Source organism: Streptopelia decaocto, assembly GCF_964273445.1.
Source record: "Streptopelia decaocto genome assembly, chromosome: 3".
NCBI lineage: Eukaryota > Metazoa > Chordata > Aves > Columbiformes > Columbidae > Streptopelia > Streptopelia decaocto.
This window is the reverse complement of record NC_138656.1, coordinates 119,939,792-119,955,366: the sequence shown is the minus strand read 5'-3', so window position 1 is coordinate 119,955,366 and position 15,575 is coordinate 119,939,792. Positions and strand designations below refer to the sequence as shown.

Here is a 15,575-nt window from a genome sequence, read left to right as displayed (position 1 = left end):
TATTCAATGTCTTATGTCACGTTACCGTTATTTTGAGCCATTTCTTACTTGGTTTAGTCACCTCTTTATGTCTTAGTACTTTCTGTTGTGATGGTTTCCAGGTGCACCACCATCGAGGCGGGATGCGATGGTGGGTTAATGAGCCCAAATGATGCTTCCACGACACAATGACCAAAAGGGACGGTCCCATCATGGAATCTGGGATTCCCCAAGCCTGGTCAGCTGCTCCAAGTCACTTGACTGGAGAAGAAGCCACATCCTGCTCCCTGCTTGCCTGCTATTCACGGCCTTTGCACGCCTAGATATTAACTCTAGGCTTGTATTAGTGAATTACTGGATTTGCTGTCATTATAACCCGGATAATTGCACTACTGATCTGTACTTATTACTGTACTGTTATTTAGAGATAAATTGTTTATCCCTAAAGCTGCTGGGCTGGTGTCTGCTGCTGTATCCCGAACCAATAAGTCGGCAGGGCTGTTGTGAGCCTTTACATTGCCCAAACTCTGGCATGATGCTGTTTCCTGCATCCTCCTCTCCAGGCACAGAGGGGTTTTGTACCTCCCAACCCAGAGAAAACCCCCCATAAGGCTTTATATCTGCTACCAAAACAAAGAGGGGAAAACAAACAAACAAACAAACAACTACCTTCTTTCTTTCTCCTCTTTTCCAAATAAACTAAAGGAGACATTTGGCCCAGGATGAAATCCCCCCCAAAAAAATCCCCGCAACCTCTTCTCGTCCGCGCCGCTGGGATCGGGGCAGGACAGCACTTGTCAGTGGGAATTATAAGCCCAGTTTTACGCTGTTGCTGAGCAGGTGAGATCCCTCGTGGCTCGAGAAGGGGGACGGTGCCCTGGACCAAGGTGTCCCCAGCAGCATCTCAAGCAGGAAGGGCTGAATTCAGCTGCCAGATTTGTAAGAAACAATAACGCCCATAAGACCAGGAATGTTTGCACAGGACCAGCGGAGGAAGGGTTAAAGGAATCAGCATAAATTGGCACACAGGCATGTGCCTGGTTTCATCAAGAGGCCAGATAGCGAGAAGACGAAGAACAAACCCAAGATAACAAAGAAGAACAGAGCTAAAGATAAAGTGACATGAAGATGAAGAACAGAGCTGGCGTCATAAAGCACCCGGAGGGACGGGTAATGGCAGGAATCTTTAGGCGAAGATTTATGAGACCAGATAATGAGGCAGAAGATCCCAAACAGCCCATAACAGACCTGTCGAAATGCAGCTTCTCGTTGCCAGTCCACAGGAAGCCACAAGAGATATTGTTGGGGACACAACCACCAGTGTCCCCAATTTGGGGACACACCAGTGACCCCCACCACACCCCCAGCACCCACTTTTGCCAGCCCCCCTTCCAAACCGGGCCCCTCACCAGCCAGACACACGGTCACAGCAGGACACGGTGCGGGGGTCACAGGGTCCCTCAGCTCAGAACATCTCAGACAAGGACACGGTGGGGGGGTCACAGGGTCCCCCAGCTCAGAACATCTCAGACAAGGACACCCCATCCCACATCCATCTCTATCAAGTCCCCAGAGATGCTCAAACCCTGTGGGTCCTGCCTGGAGTTCTCCTCGCCCAGAGGTGGTTGTGACCCGCCCCCGGGAAGGAGACCTCAAAACCCATGTGTCCCCTCCTCATACCTCGTCGCCGCAGCATGATGGAAAAGTTCCTCTTCTTGACAGGTTCTTGTTGGCCTACAAGGAGCAAACAAGGACATTATTGACAACCAGGGTCCCTGTGGTTGACCCTGCCCCATACAGGGATGGGTCCCTCTGCTCAGACCCCATGGGCTGTGTCCTGGGGTGCCATGGGGACAGTGCCAGCTCTGGTGTCACCTAAGGCCACCTGCCTCAGCAACATCCTCCCCTCAAGAACTTGTTTTGTGAGTGGACCATCCTTAAGGAGGTCCCGTTTTTCCCACTAAGAACTGACTCAACGCCAAGCCCCACATCTCCTAACCGAGATGAAACCAGTATTTTCCATCTCATCTACCCAGAGGGCTGTCAGCTGCATCCCACCAACTGGGACATTCCCATCCTGGCCTAATTCATTCCTGCAGGGACCCAGGTGAAGCAAGAGGAGAGCGGGTTCCCATGATGGGGGCAAACACCCTGCCATGGCGTGCAGCAGGTCATGCTGGGGCAGGAGATCACAGAATCATTGAATCACAGGATGGTTTGGGTTGAAGGGACCTTTAAATCTCCCCCAGTCCCCCTGCCATGAGCAGGGACATCTGCACCAGCTCAGGTTGCTCAGAGCCCCGTCCAGCCTGGCCTGGGATGTCTCCAGGGATGGTTCAGCCACCACCTCTCTGGCCAACCTGGGCCAGGCTCTCACCACCCTCAGCACAAACAATTTCTGCATCATGTCCGGCCTGAATCTCCCTCCTTTAGTTTAAAACCATCACCCCTTGTCCTGTTGCAACAGCCCCTGCTCAAAAGTCTGTCCCCATCTTTCTTCTCAGCCCCTTTTAAGCACTGAAAGGCCGCACTAAGGTCTCCCCGGAGCTTCTCTTCTCCAGCTGAACACCCCAACTCTCTCACCTGTCCCCCAGCAGAGCTGTTCCAGCCTCGGGTCATTCCTGGGGCTCCTCTGGCCCCTCTCCAGCAGCTCCATGTGTGTCCTGTGCTGAGGACCCAGAGCTGGACCAGCACTGCAGGGGGGTCTCACCAGAGCGGAGCAGAGGGGCAGAATCCCCCCCAGACCCGCTGGTCAATCGCTTTGCTTTATTAGGTTGGCGCAAAAGTAATTGCGGTTTCAGACTGTTAATTTTAAATCATTATATCTAGGCTGAAACACGTCTTCATTAATCCAAATAAGAACCATTACAATCAACACATTTTTGCCAATGAGAAATAAGTTTGTTTATTCCTGTAGCGTAAAGTCCGTGCTTGGGGAGTCAATGAACACTTTGAAAGCGTTTTCTGCATCCTGCTGGTTGTGGAAGCGTTTTCCCTGCAAAAAGTTGTGGAGATGCTTGAAGAAGTGCCGCTCGGTTGGTGAGAGCTCAGGTGAACGTGGCAGACGAGGCAAAACTTCACAGCCCAATTCGTTCGACTTTTGCAGCACTGGTTGTGTGACGCGCGGTCGGGCGGCGGCGTGGAGAAGAATCGGGCCCTTTCTGGTGACCGATGCCGCTGCGGCATTGCAGGTTTGGTGCATCCCATCCATTTGCTGAGCACAATGCTCAGATGTGACGGTTTTGCCGGCATTCAGAAAGCTGCAGTGGATCAGTGAGCAGAGCACCAAACAGTGACCGTGACCTTTTGTTGGTGCAAGTTTGGCTTTGGGAAGTGCTTGGAGGTTCTTCTCGGTCCAACCATTGAGCTGGTCGTCAGTGGTTGATGTATAAAACCCACTTTTTGCCACATGTCACAATCCAACTGAGAAATGGTTTGCTGTTGTGTAAAAGAAGAGAAGATGATGCTTCAAAATGATGAATCCTTTGATTTTCGGTCAGCTCATGAGACACCCGCTTATCGAGCTTCTTCACCTTTGCAATTTGCTTCAAAAGCCGAACAACCGTAGAACGGTGGACGTTGAGTCTCCGGCAGCTTCTCGTGTCGCTGTAAGAGGATCAGCTTCGATGGGTGCTCTCAATGGGTCGTTGTCTCCTTCCCATGGTGGCCACCACGCTCCCCTTCAAGGCTCTTGTCTCCTTTGCGAAACCCCTGGAACCACCACTGCACTGTCTGTTCGGCAGCAGCTCCTGGGCCAAACGCGCTGTTGGTGCTGAGAGTTCTCTGCAGCTTTACAACCCATTTTGGACTCGAGTAAGAAAATGACTCGTATTTGCTTTTTGCCTGACATCATTTCCACAGTCTGAAATAAATCTAAAATAAACAGCAAGTAATAAGTCAGTAGCAAAAAAACATATAAAGCGAGAAATGCTCATTAAAATGAGGCATGACGTAACCACATTGATTTAGGAATGCATTCCAATATCAAACAGGAGATTTCAATGTTGCAGAAACCGCGATTACTTTTGCACCAAACTAATCCCTGGCGTTCTCCGGGGCCACGCAGCCCCTCCCAGGGAGTACCCAGCAAAACGCGACAAGACGTGCTGCTGCTTTACAGCCCCTGGAGGTGCCGGGACAGGGTGGGGGAGGAGAGGAAGACCTGGCGGAGGTGCCACACTCCCCTCCTCCACTTGGCGGGGAGGGGACGCGAACCGCGGTCCCGTGTCCCTTGGCTACGGCCCCTCATAGCGACCCCCAGGGCGTGCCGGGGGCGGGATAGGAGACGCGGGCCCTCCCGCACCTCACTACCGCCCCCTGCTGGACGGTAGCGGTCCCCGGCAGAGCGGAGAGCGCCAACGCTCTCACCAAATCTCGCGAGAACTTCGGGCTGCTGCCGGGTACGGGGGGGTGAAGTCTCGCGAGAGCGGGAGTGGCAGCGCGGTGAGGCGGCCCCGGGCCCGTCGCGCTCCGTCGCTCCGTCCGTATTTCCGCCGCCTCAACCGAGACCGGCTGGCGCCGCCCCGGCTCGGCCCGCTCCGCCCCGGGCCGCCATGGAGGCGAATCCGCCGAAGCGGAAGGAAACGCGCAAGTCGCTGCGGATTAAAGTCATCTCCATGGGCAACGCGGAGGTGGGCAAGGTGAGGCGCTGCCATTGGCGGGCGGGCAGTGGTGGGCAGGCCAGCTATCCAATGGGGAGCCGGATGCAAGCAGCCGCCCTGATAGAGAGGTCGCGGATTGGTGGCTGTGCCGGCTGGCGGGAGCCAATCAAGGGCAGGTCGTGCCGTGTGGTGCGAGGCGGACGGTTGGGGCGAGTGGATGATTGACAGCTTGGGGGCGGGGCGCGTGCCTAAATGCCGGCGTTTATTGGCTGCGTGGAAGGGGGCGGGTGTCATGGCGGCGACAGAGGTGTTTTCTGACTGTCCCCATCTTTCTTATGGGCCCCTTTTCATTGCAGAAAGGCCGCAGTCGGTCTCTCCAGATCACCCCTCCCAGTCTGGCTTTAGTTGGAGTTTCCTCAGCAGCTCCTGTTCCTCCTCCTGTGCTGAATTACCATTCTCTTCTATGGGATGTTGTTTCTTCTCCCAACCAGGTTCTGTTATGAAGACCTTCCCTTTTTTGTTTGCTGAATAAATCTAATCCTGTTTAACTGCTGAGGACTCTCTTGGGCAGACAAATGCCTCGCTTGGCAGTAAGAAAATCCAGAAGAATCTTGCAGGACAGAGAGAGTGAGCAAATAAATGGCAGGTGACATTTATCCCTATGGCATTTATCTCTGCAGCTGGCTCCTCTGCTCTCCTTAAACAGTATCTCTGCCAGTCAGGGCCAAAACTGGGGCTGGAGGGACTCACTGTGACCCTGAATGTGCTTCTTGTGCTGCTGAAATGTTCTTTGTGGTTTTGGGGGAGCTGACTGTCCCCAGGATCCTGAATAAACAGCTCCTCCAGCTGGGTGTTCTCTCTAGGGGAATAAACTGGATATTTGTGGCACTACGGCCTCCAGACAGGTAAGGAATAATTGACTCTCAGCGGCTGTGATCTTGGCTTTTTCTTTCTTTTGCAGAAAAAAAAATGTTCCTGGTAGAGATGGGTGCTTTGATTGTGGGTTAATTAGTTAGGTTAGGGACTATGGGCAGAGTTCATGTGTTGCAGCCATCCAGCTGACCGGGGGCTGTCGGTGAATTTTGTGTTAATGTGACTATTACGGTGTGTGGTGCCATCCTGCTGAAACTCCCTTTTCCCTTCTTCCAGAGCTGCATTATAAAGCGCTATTGTGAGAAGAGGTTTGTTCCCAAATACCTGGCGACCATTGGTATCGACTACGGTGTCACAAAGTAAGTACCTTCGTGGTAAGGAATCGCAAATGCCGGGAGAGTGGGATGAGCTGCGTGGTTGCAGATGGCAGGAATGGGTCTGCCAGGGCTTGTAGTGATAAGGCAAGGGGTGATGGTTTTAAACTAAAGGAGGGAGATTCAGGCCAGACATGAGGGAGAAATTGTTTGTGCTGAGGGCAGTGAGAGCCTGGCCCAGGTTGGCCAGAGAGGTGGTGGCTGAACCATCCCTGGAGACATCCCAGGCCAGGCTGGACGGGGCTCTGAGCAACCTGAGCTGGTGCAGATGTCCCTGCTTATGGCAGGGGGGAACTGGGGGAGATTTAATGGTCCCTTCCCACCCAAACTGTTCTGTGATTTTCTGGCCATTAAACTGCAGCACTCAGAACTTTGTACTGATTTTTCTGTCCCCAGTCACCCAGCTCTTTAGTGGGAACACAGCCTGTGTGAGGGCTGAGCTGGAGCCTTCACAAGTGTTTCCCTCTTCTCTTTCAGAGTGCAGGTCAGAGACCGAGAGATCAAGGTGAACATCTTTGACATGGCGGGGCACCCGTTCTTCTATGAGGTATGGCAGACCCGTCTCAGAAGTGTTTGACACCCATCAGCTTTCCTGAGATCTGCCTAAGTTGGGTCTGGGGGTGGGAAACTTGAAAATACATTTCTTGGGAGTTTCCTCTGCTACAACACACATCCCTCTTTCCTGCCACGGACACCTAATGTAGGGCAGCACTGGAAGAGAGGAGATTCAAGCCAGACATCAGGAAGAAATTGTTTGTGCTGAGGGTGGTGAGAGCCTGGCCCAGGTTGGCCAGAAAGGTGGTGGCTGAACCATCCCTGGAGACATCCCAGGCCAGGCTGGATGGGGCTCTGAGCAGCCTGAGCTGGTGAAGATGTCCCTGCTCATGGCAGGGGGAACTGGGGGAGCTGGGAAGGTCCCTTCCCACCCAAACCATCCTGTGATTCTATTCTATGATTCTGTACAAACCCCAGAGGCTGCAACCTCACTCCAGCTGCTGTTCCAGACCCCCTGACACACACCTGCACAGACAGACAGACGTTCTGCAGACCCCTCCAAGAGCCAGGCTTAGACATCACAGTCTGTGGGGTGGCTGCCCCCAATCCTCGCTCTGCCCCATTGCCTCATGCACAGGGACGCGCGCGCACACACACACACACACACACAAATGGGTCTCTCACACAAATGGGTCTCTCGGTCGACTCCCATACCTTCCAGTCTCCCCAAGAGTTGGCGACACCCTTGTGCCTCTGTGCTTCTTTCTGCTTGTGATGAACCTTTCATGGGCTGATCACACTCCTGTGGTGGGCCTGGGGTCAGCATGGTCAGGTTATTATTTGCTTTCCCCCATCTGTCCTTTTCCTGTGGTCTTTTGTTTCTGTGGAGATGAGATTTTTACTCCAGAGCCAAATAGGTGCCAGGTGAATGATGATCTCTGAAATTTTCCAGGCCGTGTGCTCTCGCCCTGCATGTCACTGGTGCCAGCTCCCTGTCTTTGTACCCACAGGTGAGGAACGAGTTTTACAAGGACACACAGGGAGTCATCCTGGTCTACGATGTGGGACAAAAGGAATCTTTTGATGCCCTGGACGCGTGGCTGGCAGAGATGAAGCAGGAGCTGGGCCCTCACGGGAATATGGAGAACATCGTCTTCGTTGTCTGTGCAAACAAGGTGGGCTGTGCTGGGGAGCTGGGCTGTGGTCACATCCTCATCTCCAGCCTTTGGGGATCCTTGTGGTCCCAGCCTGTGCCCAAGCTCTGGAGTTCCAGCTGCAGCAAGGGAAATGTTGTTAAGTTGTAGGGAAGAGTTTCTAAGAGCCAGATCTGTGTGTGAGGAGCACTGGAGGCTGCGTTTCCTAGAATCATTTTGGTTGGAAAAGACCCTCAAGATCATTGAGTCCAACCGTTAACCCACCCCTGGCACTGCCCCATGTCCCTGAGAACCTCATGTCCGTCTGTCCAACCCTCCAGGGATGGTGACTCCAGCACTGCCCTGGGCAGCCTGTTCCAATGCCCCACAGCCCTTTGGGGAAGAAATTGTTCCCCACATCCGACCTCAACCTCCCCTGGCGCAACTTGAGGCCGTTTCCTCTGCTCCTGGTGCTTGTTCCTGGGGAGCAGAGCCCGACCCCCCCTGGCTCCAAGCTCCTTTCAGGCAGTTCAGAGATCAGAAGGTCTCCCCTCAGCTCCTGTTCTCCAGCTGAACCCCCCAGGTCCCTCAGCCGCTCCATCACACTTGTGCTCCAGCCCCTCACCAGCTCCGTTCCCTTCTCTCCACTCGCTCCAGCACCTCAAGGCCTTTCTTGGCATGAGAGGCCCAGAACTGCCCCAGGATTGGCGGTTTGTCCTCCCCAGGTCCCAGCACAGGGACGGTCACTGCCCTGGGCCTGCTGGCCACACCAGTGCTGGTACCAGCCAGGATGCTGGTGGCCTCTTGGCCACCTGGGCACACACTGGCTCATGTTCAGCCACTGTCACCAATAACCTCAGGTCCTTTTCTGCTAGGCACTTTCCAGCTACTCTTCCCTGAGCCTGGGGCGTTCATAGGGTTGTTCTGATGCCGGTGCAGGACCCAGCACTTGGCCTTGTTGAACCTCATACAATTGGCCTCAGCCCATCAGCTGGTCCAGGTCCCTCTGTATGGCCTTCCCACCATCCAGCAGATCAACACTCCCACATAGTTTAGTGTCACCTGCAAACTCACTGAGGGTGCACTCGATCCTCTTGTTCAGATTACTGGTCGCCCTTGGGGCTGTGTTCCTCCCAGTGCCGCTGCAGCCCCTGTCTGATCTCTGTATTTTCTCCTTCTCTAGATCGACTGCACAAAGCACCGCAGTGTGGATGAAAGCGAGGGGCGGCTCTGGGCAGAGAGCCGGGGCTTTCTGTACTTTGAGACATCAGCACAAACAGGAGAAGGAATCAACGAGATGTTTCAGGTGAGGTGGAATGAAGGTGCTGAGGGCACAGACACCACGCTGAGCCAGGATTTGATGGCAGAATATTCCCTGAACTGCTTGGATCCCACAAAACCAATGGGCCCTCTGCCCCAGGGGTGTCTTCCCATGAAATGCCACCCTGAGAAACCCGTGGCTGTTTAACTCAGGGTCTGTCCTGAGCTGGCCTGAACTTTACATTGCTTAGAGCTGATGATCCCTCTTGCAGCTCTGGGAACATAAAGCAGAAATGCCCATGTCACCTAGATGGGTCTAACACTGAGCTAAAGTGGGTTTGAGGTAAATGTGGGGCCTGACCTTCTCCTCAGCTTGTCCTGTGGTCCTTGCAGGGACCCAGATCCCCCCAAACTGGGGTATCCCAGCCCCACCACAGCCCAGGCAGCAGGGAGTGAACATTCAGCAGTTGTGCAAATGCTCCCCTGTGCTTCGGAGGGTGCGTCCGCAGCCAGCGAGGGCAGTGGGGTCTCCCATGCACTGTCACCACCTTTGGGGACTGTTCTTTGAACATATTTTACTGAGCAGGACAGCAACCCATCTCAGTTATATTTCATGGCAGAGAATTATTTCATGTGTACATTTTTTTCAGTTTTGAATCTGTTGTGTTTTATACTCTTCAGCTATTTCTTGGGTTTGGTTTTGATTATTTGGTTTCCTTCCCAAAAATGACATAGTACAATTTGACATTACCCAGCAGAAATCTGTTTGGAGGCGGATTTTTCCTACTAACTCCTCCGTATGTCCTCAGACTTTCTACTCGGCCATCATTGACCTGTGTGACAACGGTGGGAAACGTCCCCCTTCCAGCACGGGGGTGGGTTTCACCAAGGAGCAGGCAGATGCCATCCGCAGGATCCGCAACAGCAAGGACAGCTGGGACATGCTGGGCGTCAAACCCGGAGCCACGAGGTGAGGGACAATTCAGCATTTTCCTGGCTGTCCCTGATCTTTCTGACCCGGCAGGCTGGTGGCATCTGTGTTCTTTTAGTGACCTGATAATTTCGCTTTGGTTTATATAGCAGCTGGGCACAGAATTGAGGCAATGCAAAATAAATCCTTGATCCTGAGCACCAAATTTCCCCTTTTAACAAAGAAGCCAGGCTGGAGGTGAGATGGGAACGATGAACGTAAGAACTTCAGCCGTGCCCTGCCTCCTGCCTCCAGCCTGAGCCACCTCTGGTCACTCACTTACCAGAAGTGTCCGGAGCGGCTCCAGCTTTACTTGCCTTGCTTTCCATGCCTGGAGAAGCTTTTTAGGCTGCTGCCCTTGTTAGCAAAAAGGACTTGATGTTACAGCTCTCCCACCTGGAAATGGTATTCCCACAAGACAAGCTTTCTCTTGTCTTCCTCACCAGGTGGAATTGGTCATTGCCTTATAAGAGGTTGGATATCAAATCTCCCAGTTCTGCTGTACGAATTGGGCAGCTAAAAGAAACTCCTAGAGCTGCGCCTTGTGTTCTTTCTGAAACAGGAGGACTACAAGAAAGGCCTTGAGGTGCTGGAGTGAGTTGAGAGAAGGGAACGGAGCTGGTGAGGGGCTGGAGCACAAGTGTGATGGAGCAGCTGAGGGACCTGGGGGGTTCAGCTGGAGAACAGGAGCTGAGGGGAGACCTTCTGATCTCTGAACTGCCTGAAAGGAGCTTGGAGCCAGGGGGGTCGGGCTCTGCTCCCCAGGAACAAGCGCCAGGAGCAGAGGAAACGGCCTCAAGTTGTGCCAGGGGAGGTTGAGGTTGGATGTGAGGAACAATTTCTTCCCCAAAGGGCTGTGGGGCATTGGAACAGGCTGCCCAGGGCAGTGCTGGAGTCACCATCCCTGGAGGGTTGGACAGACGGACATGAGGTTCTCAGGGACATGGGGCAGTGCCAGTGTGAGGTTAACAGTTGGACTCGATCTTGAGGGCCTTTTCCAACCAAAATGTTTCTGTCATTCTATGACTACCCTTGTGTACTCCTTGCAGAGGGGCTGGAGGGTGGAGTTTTGGATACCATACACCATTCAGGACTCGCACATCCTCTTGCTGGCTCTCTGAAATGTAGGTGTCGAGTCCAGCCCCTCCTCCAGCCCATTCCCATCCACGGGGAGGGCGCAGCAGCTCTGCAGGGCAGTTTTGCTGTGATCACCAGGACAGACGGACTCGCCTCCCTCTCCGCACAGCCTGCAGCCGAAGTCGAGATGTCTGCCTGGCCCAGACACCCGAGGCTTCGGGGGCTGAAGTGATTTGCAAGGTCCTCGCCCAGAGCGTGTAGGCGGTTTGATGTGAAGCTGAGTCAGGGTGCGTGTGCCCCCACGCTGTCTTCCGGCTTTTGGCTTTCATGGTGCCGGAGTCTCAGCAACCAAGGCACATGTCACAGGCACGTGTCTGTGATGGGAACATCCGTGGTGGCACAGTCCTGTGGGGAGAGGGTGGATCTGCCCCAGGAGAGGGATTTTCCCCCACTGCTCATAGAATCACAAAATGTTTTAGGGCTTGTCAGAGCAACGCCACTTCCAGAGACTCAGTGTTTTGGTGAGAGCGAGTTAAACCTTCAAGGAGGTTTAAATCCTGGGAAGCTTGGCTGAAACCTCAGCAATCCCTTCTCACCCAGAGCAGATGATGCAGCACTTTTAGTTTTCCAGTCTCTAAATTTTTCAAGAGTTTGCTGGTTTTCCCCCCTTCCTTATATCTGCTTTGGCATCGTTCCTTCTTGCCAACGTGCCGAAGACGCGGGCGATGGACCCGGATCCCTGGTCCTGGCTGCCTTGCTGGCACTGCTCAGGGTTTCTGTGGACGAGCTCTCGTGCCTGCGGCACCGGTCGCCTGCACTGATCTTGCTGAAATGCTTTCAGGAACCACGTTCGCCTTAGCACTGGTGACACACGTGTTAGCAGAAATGCCTGTGTTCTGCTGAAAAACAGGCTCTTTCCCCATAGCACAGATATTTCACTGATTTTGGAGTGGAGGTGTTCAATGCTGAGTGTGGAGGTGGGTCATTGGGGAGCCAAAATGTGCAGCACCCCATGGACTACTCAGTTGTAGGAGAGAATGAAGCTGGTAATGCTGGTTTTCATCAAATCACAGGGTGGTTTGGGTTGAAGGAACTTTCAAAGCTCATCCAGTGCCAGCCCTGCCATGAGCAGGGACATCTGCACCAGCTCAGGCTGCTCAGAGCCCCGTCCAGCCTGGCCTGGGATGTCTCCAGGGATGGTTCAGCCACCACCTCTCTGGCCAACCTGGGCCAGGCTCTCACCACCCTCAGCACAAACAATTTCTGCATCATATCTGGCCTGAATCTCCCTCATTTAGTTTAAAACCATCACCCCTTGTCCTGTCGCAACAGGCTCTGCTCAAAAGTCTGTCCCCATCTTTCTTATAGGCCCCTTTTAAGTACAGAACATCTTCTGTTCTTGTGTCGTGTCTCCTAGGGACGAAGTGAACAAAGCCTACCGCAAGCTGGCCGTGCTGCTCCACCCCGACAAGTGTGTGGCTCCCGGCAGCGAGGACGCCTTCAAAGCCGTGGTGAACGCCCGGACCGCGCTCCTCAAAAACATCAAGTAGGGAACAAGAGCCACTTGGAGCTGGAAACCTTCCCCTCTTCCCAGCCAGCTCCCGGCAGCCTCACGGCCATGGGGCACCACTCTCCTCTTCACACAGACACCAATGCTCCCTGCAGCAACTGTGGTGGCTTGCAAAGGGGACTCCAGAGCCTTCCCTGCATCGGAAGCCTCAGGTTGTGGTTGGTGTTAAGTGCAGGAAGCAGTGATGTCCCCACCTCCCCACCTGTGTGTCCTCTCCTGGGAGTCAGCAGCGGGGAGGGGTTTGGATGTGCTGTTCTAACCTGTGGGTGCAGCGAGGGCAGAGCAAAATCTGACCTGAGCGCCTTGGTGTGGTGGGAGGAGGATGCCCGGCAGGGGAGGGGGTTGTCAGTCTGTCTGGGCGATCCTAGAGCTGCCCGTGCCAAAAAACCGCACGGGCACTGCCAAGCGCCATGGCGGTTCAGCTCCTTGATCAAACCTGACTCCTTCCAGCAGACACCCAGTGATGCTGCGTTAAGGAAAAGGGGGTTTGCTTGAGGAAACCTTTCTGGCCCTGCAGGGAGAAACTGTCTCCAAGTGTGTCCTTTTCCTTCTCTCTGCTCTGCTCCCCCTCCCCTGGGCCAGTCTCGTTCCCCAAGCGTCACCCACCCCACGGAGCTGCGTGGGTGCCTGTGATCTCCCTGCTCGCTTGGCCCCGTGATGCTCTCAAGTGAGGCGAGTGATGGAGGGGACGCATTCTCCCCCAACCCTCTCTTCTCATCGCCCTGCGTTGCTGGTTGCGGTATGGGTTGGGGATCAGCAGATGGCTGCGGGTTGCTCCGTCCTCATCACAACTGGCGTTTCCTTTGAACAGTCTTGATTTAGAGGGGGAGTGTTGCCGCTCACCCCAACAAGTGCTTGTTGAGGCTCAGGATCTGGCCGTCGTGTTCCTGAGGCGGTCAGAGCTGTGATGTCTGCCAGGCTCTTAGGGGAGACCAAACTGGAGGTTCCTTGGGCTCCTGTGGTTTTGTCAGCACCCAGTTTTGTCTCCTTGCTGCGCTGTGAGTTTGGCAGGGAAGGGCAGGACACTGAGCTACAAAATCCTTACCCCACCGCACAGGTACCCTGTTTAAAAGCGTTTTCTCCTATGGTCGGTGCAATATTTTTTTTAATTTATTTTCACTTCAAGGCAGCTTTTTTATGTTTTATAAAGCAACAGTAGACACCCCCTTCCTTTTTGGCAGCAAGCGTTAAGGGACTTTAAAACCAGCATCACTTTGCTCTTGTTTTTTGTGCTGAGTTACTGAGAAGAAGAAAACTGTCCTGCTGGGAGGCACTTTTTGCTCCTCTGGTGTAGAAATAACCAAGGGGAAATGTTTCTACAAGATGTTAATGTTTAAAATAGCTCCAGTTTTCCTCTTCCAGGCCGGGGAGATCAGCAAGACGACTGTGGCGATTTACACTTGACAGGGTCTTGTTCCACATGTTTTGTAACATTGCAGAGTTCACTGGAAACTTCCCCACTTGTCTGGTAGAGGAAATCACTTAATCCTGGGTTTAAACCTCTTTGTCTGTATTATTTTTTACCTCTGAGGAGGGTAAATAGCCCTGTTGCTGGATGGTACACTTCACTTTGAGGGTGAAACCTCAGTACCTGGAGTGGTTTTGAGGCTTCCACGGTTCCTGCTGCTCAGGGGCTCTCCAGGCCCCTCATGCTGTGCATGGTCCCTCCTGTTTTGCTCCTCAGGTGACTCTGGCCACCGGTCTTGGGGTTTCTTTGTCTGTTTACAGAGCTGACGGGATGTTCGGAGACAATTGCACACGTGTGTCACGTCTAGCGATGCCAGTGACCTTCTAAGTTGTGTTATTTTTATAAATTAAACCCCTCTTTGGAACAAAGGAAGCCCTGTGAGCCGTCCTCCTGCTTGCTGTTAATGTTTAATTGCCCTTTGACTCCTTTCTCTCTCGAGCCGGGTCTGACCGAGGCTGGTGGTGAAGAGCTGCCCTGGAGGGTGATGATGGAGGTTGTGAATCAACTCTGCAGGAGCGGGAGCTGGATCAGGAGCCAAGGGAACAGTCCCAGAGGGATGTGAGGTGGGATTCACCGAGCTGCGGTGGGGCCTGGTGCTGGGCAGGGGATGCAGAGGGGGAGAATCATCGATTCACAGGATGGTTTGGGTTGAAGGGACCTCCAAAGCCCAGCCAGTGCCCCCTGCCATGAGCAGGGACATCTGCACCAGCTCAGGTTGCTCAGAGCCCCGTCCAGCCTGGCCTGGGATGTCTCCAGGGATGGTTCAGCCACCACCTCTCTGGCCAACCTGGGCCAGGGTTTTACTACCCATCAAAGCTCCGTACGCACACATCTCACCAACAGCCCTGGATGGGTGATGATTCCTCCGGCTCCATCGGCTCCCTCCAGCACCCACCACCGTCCAGGCTGTGAGTCCTACATCCTCTTCCATCACACAAAGAGCAAGTCCTGCTCCTGGAGTGTTCATCTGGCCACAAAGCCTCCAGGATCTGAATCCCAAATGAAGGGACATTCTGCAGCCAGAAACGCAGCCAGGAGCCACCTCTGAAGATCTCTGGGAATGCAAATCCTCCCTTGCTGTGCCCAGAGGCTCTGCCTGCGCTCCTCCTGCCTCCTGGTGCTCGGCAGAGCTGGCAGGTGGGGAGGACGTGAGGATTTCTGGTCTGGCCCTGTGCCTGAGAGCCACGTTGTGCTCCTTGCTGCTGTTCCAGGCTCCTGCTCCCTTTAGCACATCCACACAGGGCCCGGGGAACAAACCCTCTGCTGAGATGAGGCTTCACGAACCAGTGCTGGGTCCCCTTGCCGACCTTCAGACCCATTTAGGTATTAATTACTGCACAGAAGCAATTACTTCACCGGTAAAGCAACCGTGATGGCCTCTCATTGAGGAAACACAGGAGTGCGGTGACTCCGGCCATGCAGCAGCTCCATGGTTGTCGTAGCGGAGCCAGCGTGGTTGTCGCTCGGAACCACAGCTGGTTTTCCAGATCCAGGGGAACAGGTGATGGCTGAAACATGAGGAAGAGGAGGGGGGAACTTTCTGAAGAGGTTTCAGTGGGGTATTAGTCAGCATGGGGGTGATTATAGTCTGGAGACTGGGAGTCTAAGGGGAGACCTTCTCGCTCTCTGCAACTGGCTGAAAGGAGCTTGGAGCCAGGGGGGGTCGGGCTCTGCTCCCCAGGAACAAGCACCAGGAGCAGAGGAAACGGCCTCAAGTTGCGCCAGGGGAGGTTGAGGTTGGATGTGGGGAACAATTTCTTCCCCAAAGGGCTGTG

The 15,575-nt window shown here is 54.0% G+C and overlaps 1 protein-coding gene across 2 annotated transcripts; it reads left to right on the top strand.

Annotated features, from left to right (window-relative positions):
* Positions 1–4,379: 4,379 nt before the first annotated feature.
* DNAJC27 (DnaJ heat shock protein family (Hsp40) member C27) lies at positions 4,380–14,162 on the top strand. 2 transcript variants are annotated; one of them, XM_082049818.1, is made up of 8 exons: positions 4,380–4,619; positions 5,072–5,222; positions 5,730–5,812; positions 6,305–6,374; positions 7,333–7,497; positions 8,639–8,761; positions 9,525–9,685; positions 12,180–14,162. In XM_082049818.1, the coding sequence occupies exons 2-8, from the start codon at positions 5,220–5,222 to the stop codon at positions 12,310–12,312; spliced, it is 738 nt and encodes a 245-aa protein (XP_081905944.1). In that variant the 5' UTR covers positions 4,380–4,619; positions 5,072–5,219; the 3' UTR covers positions 12,313–14,162. The 2 variants fall into 2 exon arrangements, with proteins under 2 accessions (XP_081905944.1, XP_081905943.1); XM_082049817.1 differs by lacking the exon at positions 5,072–5,222.
* The last annotated feature ends 1,413 nt before the right edge of the window (positions 14,163–15,575 follow it).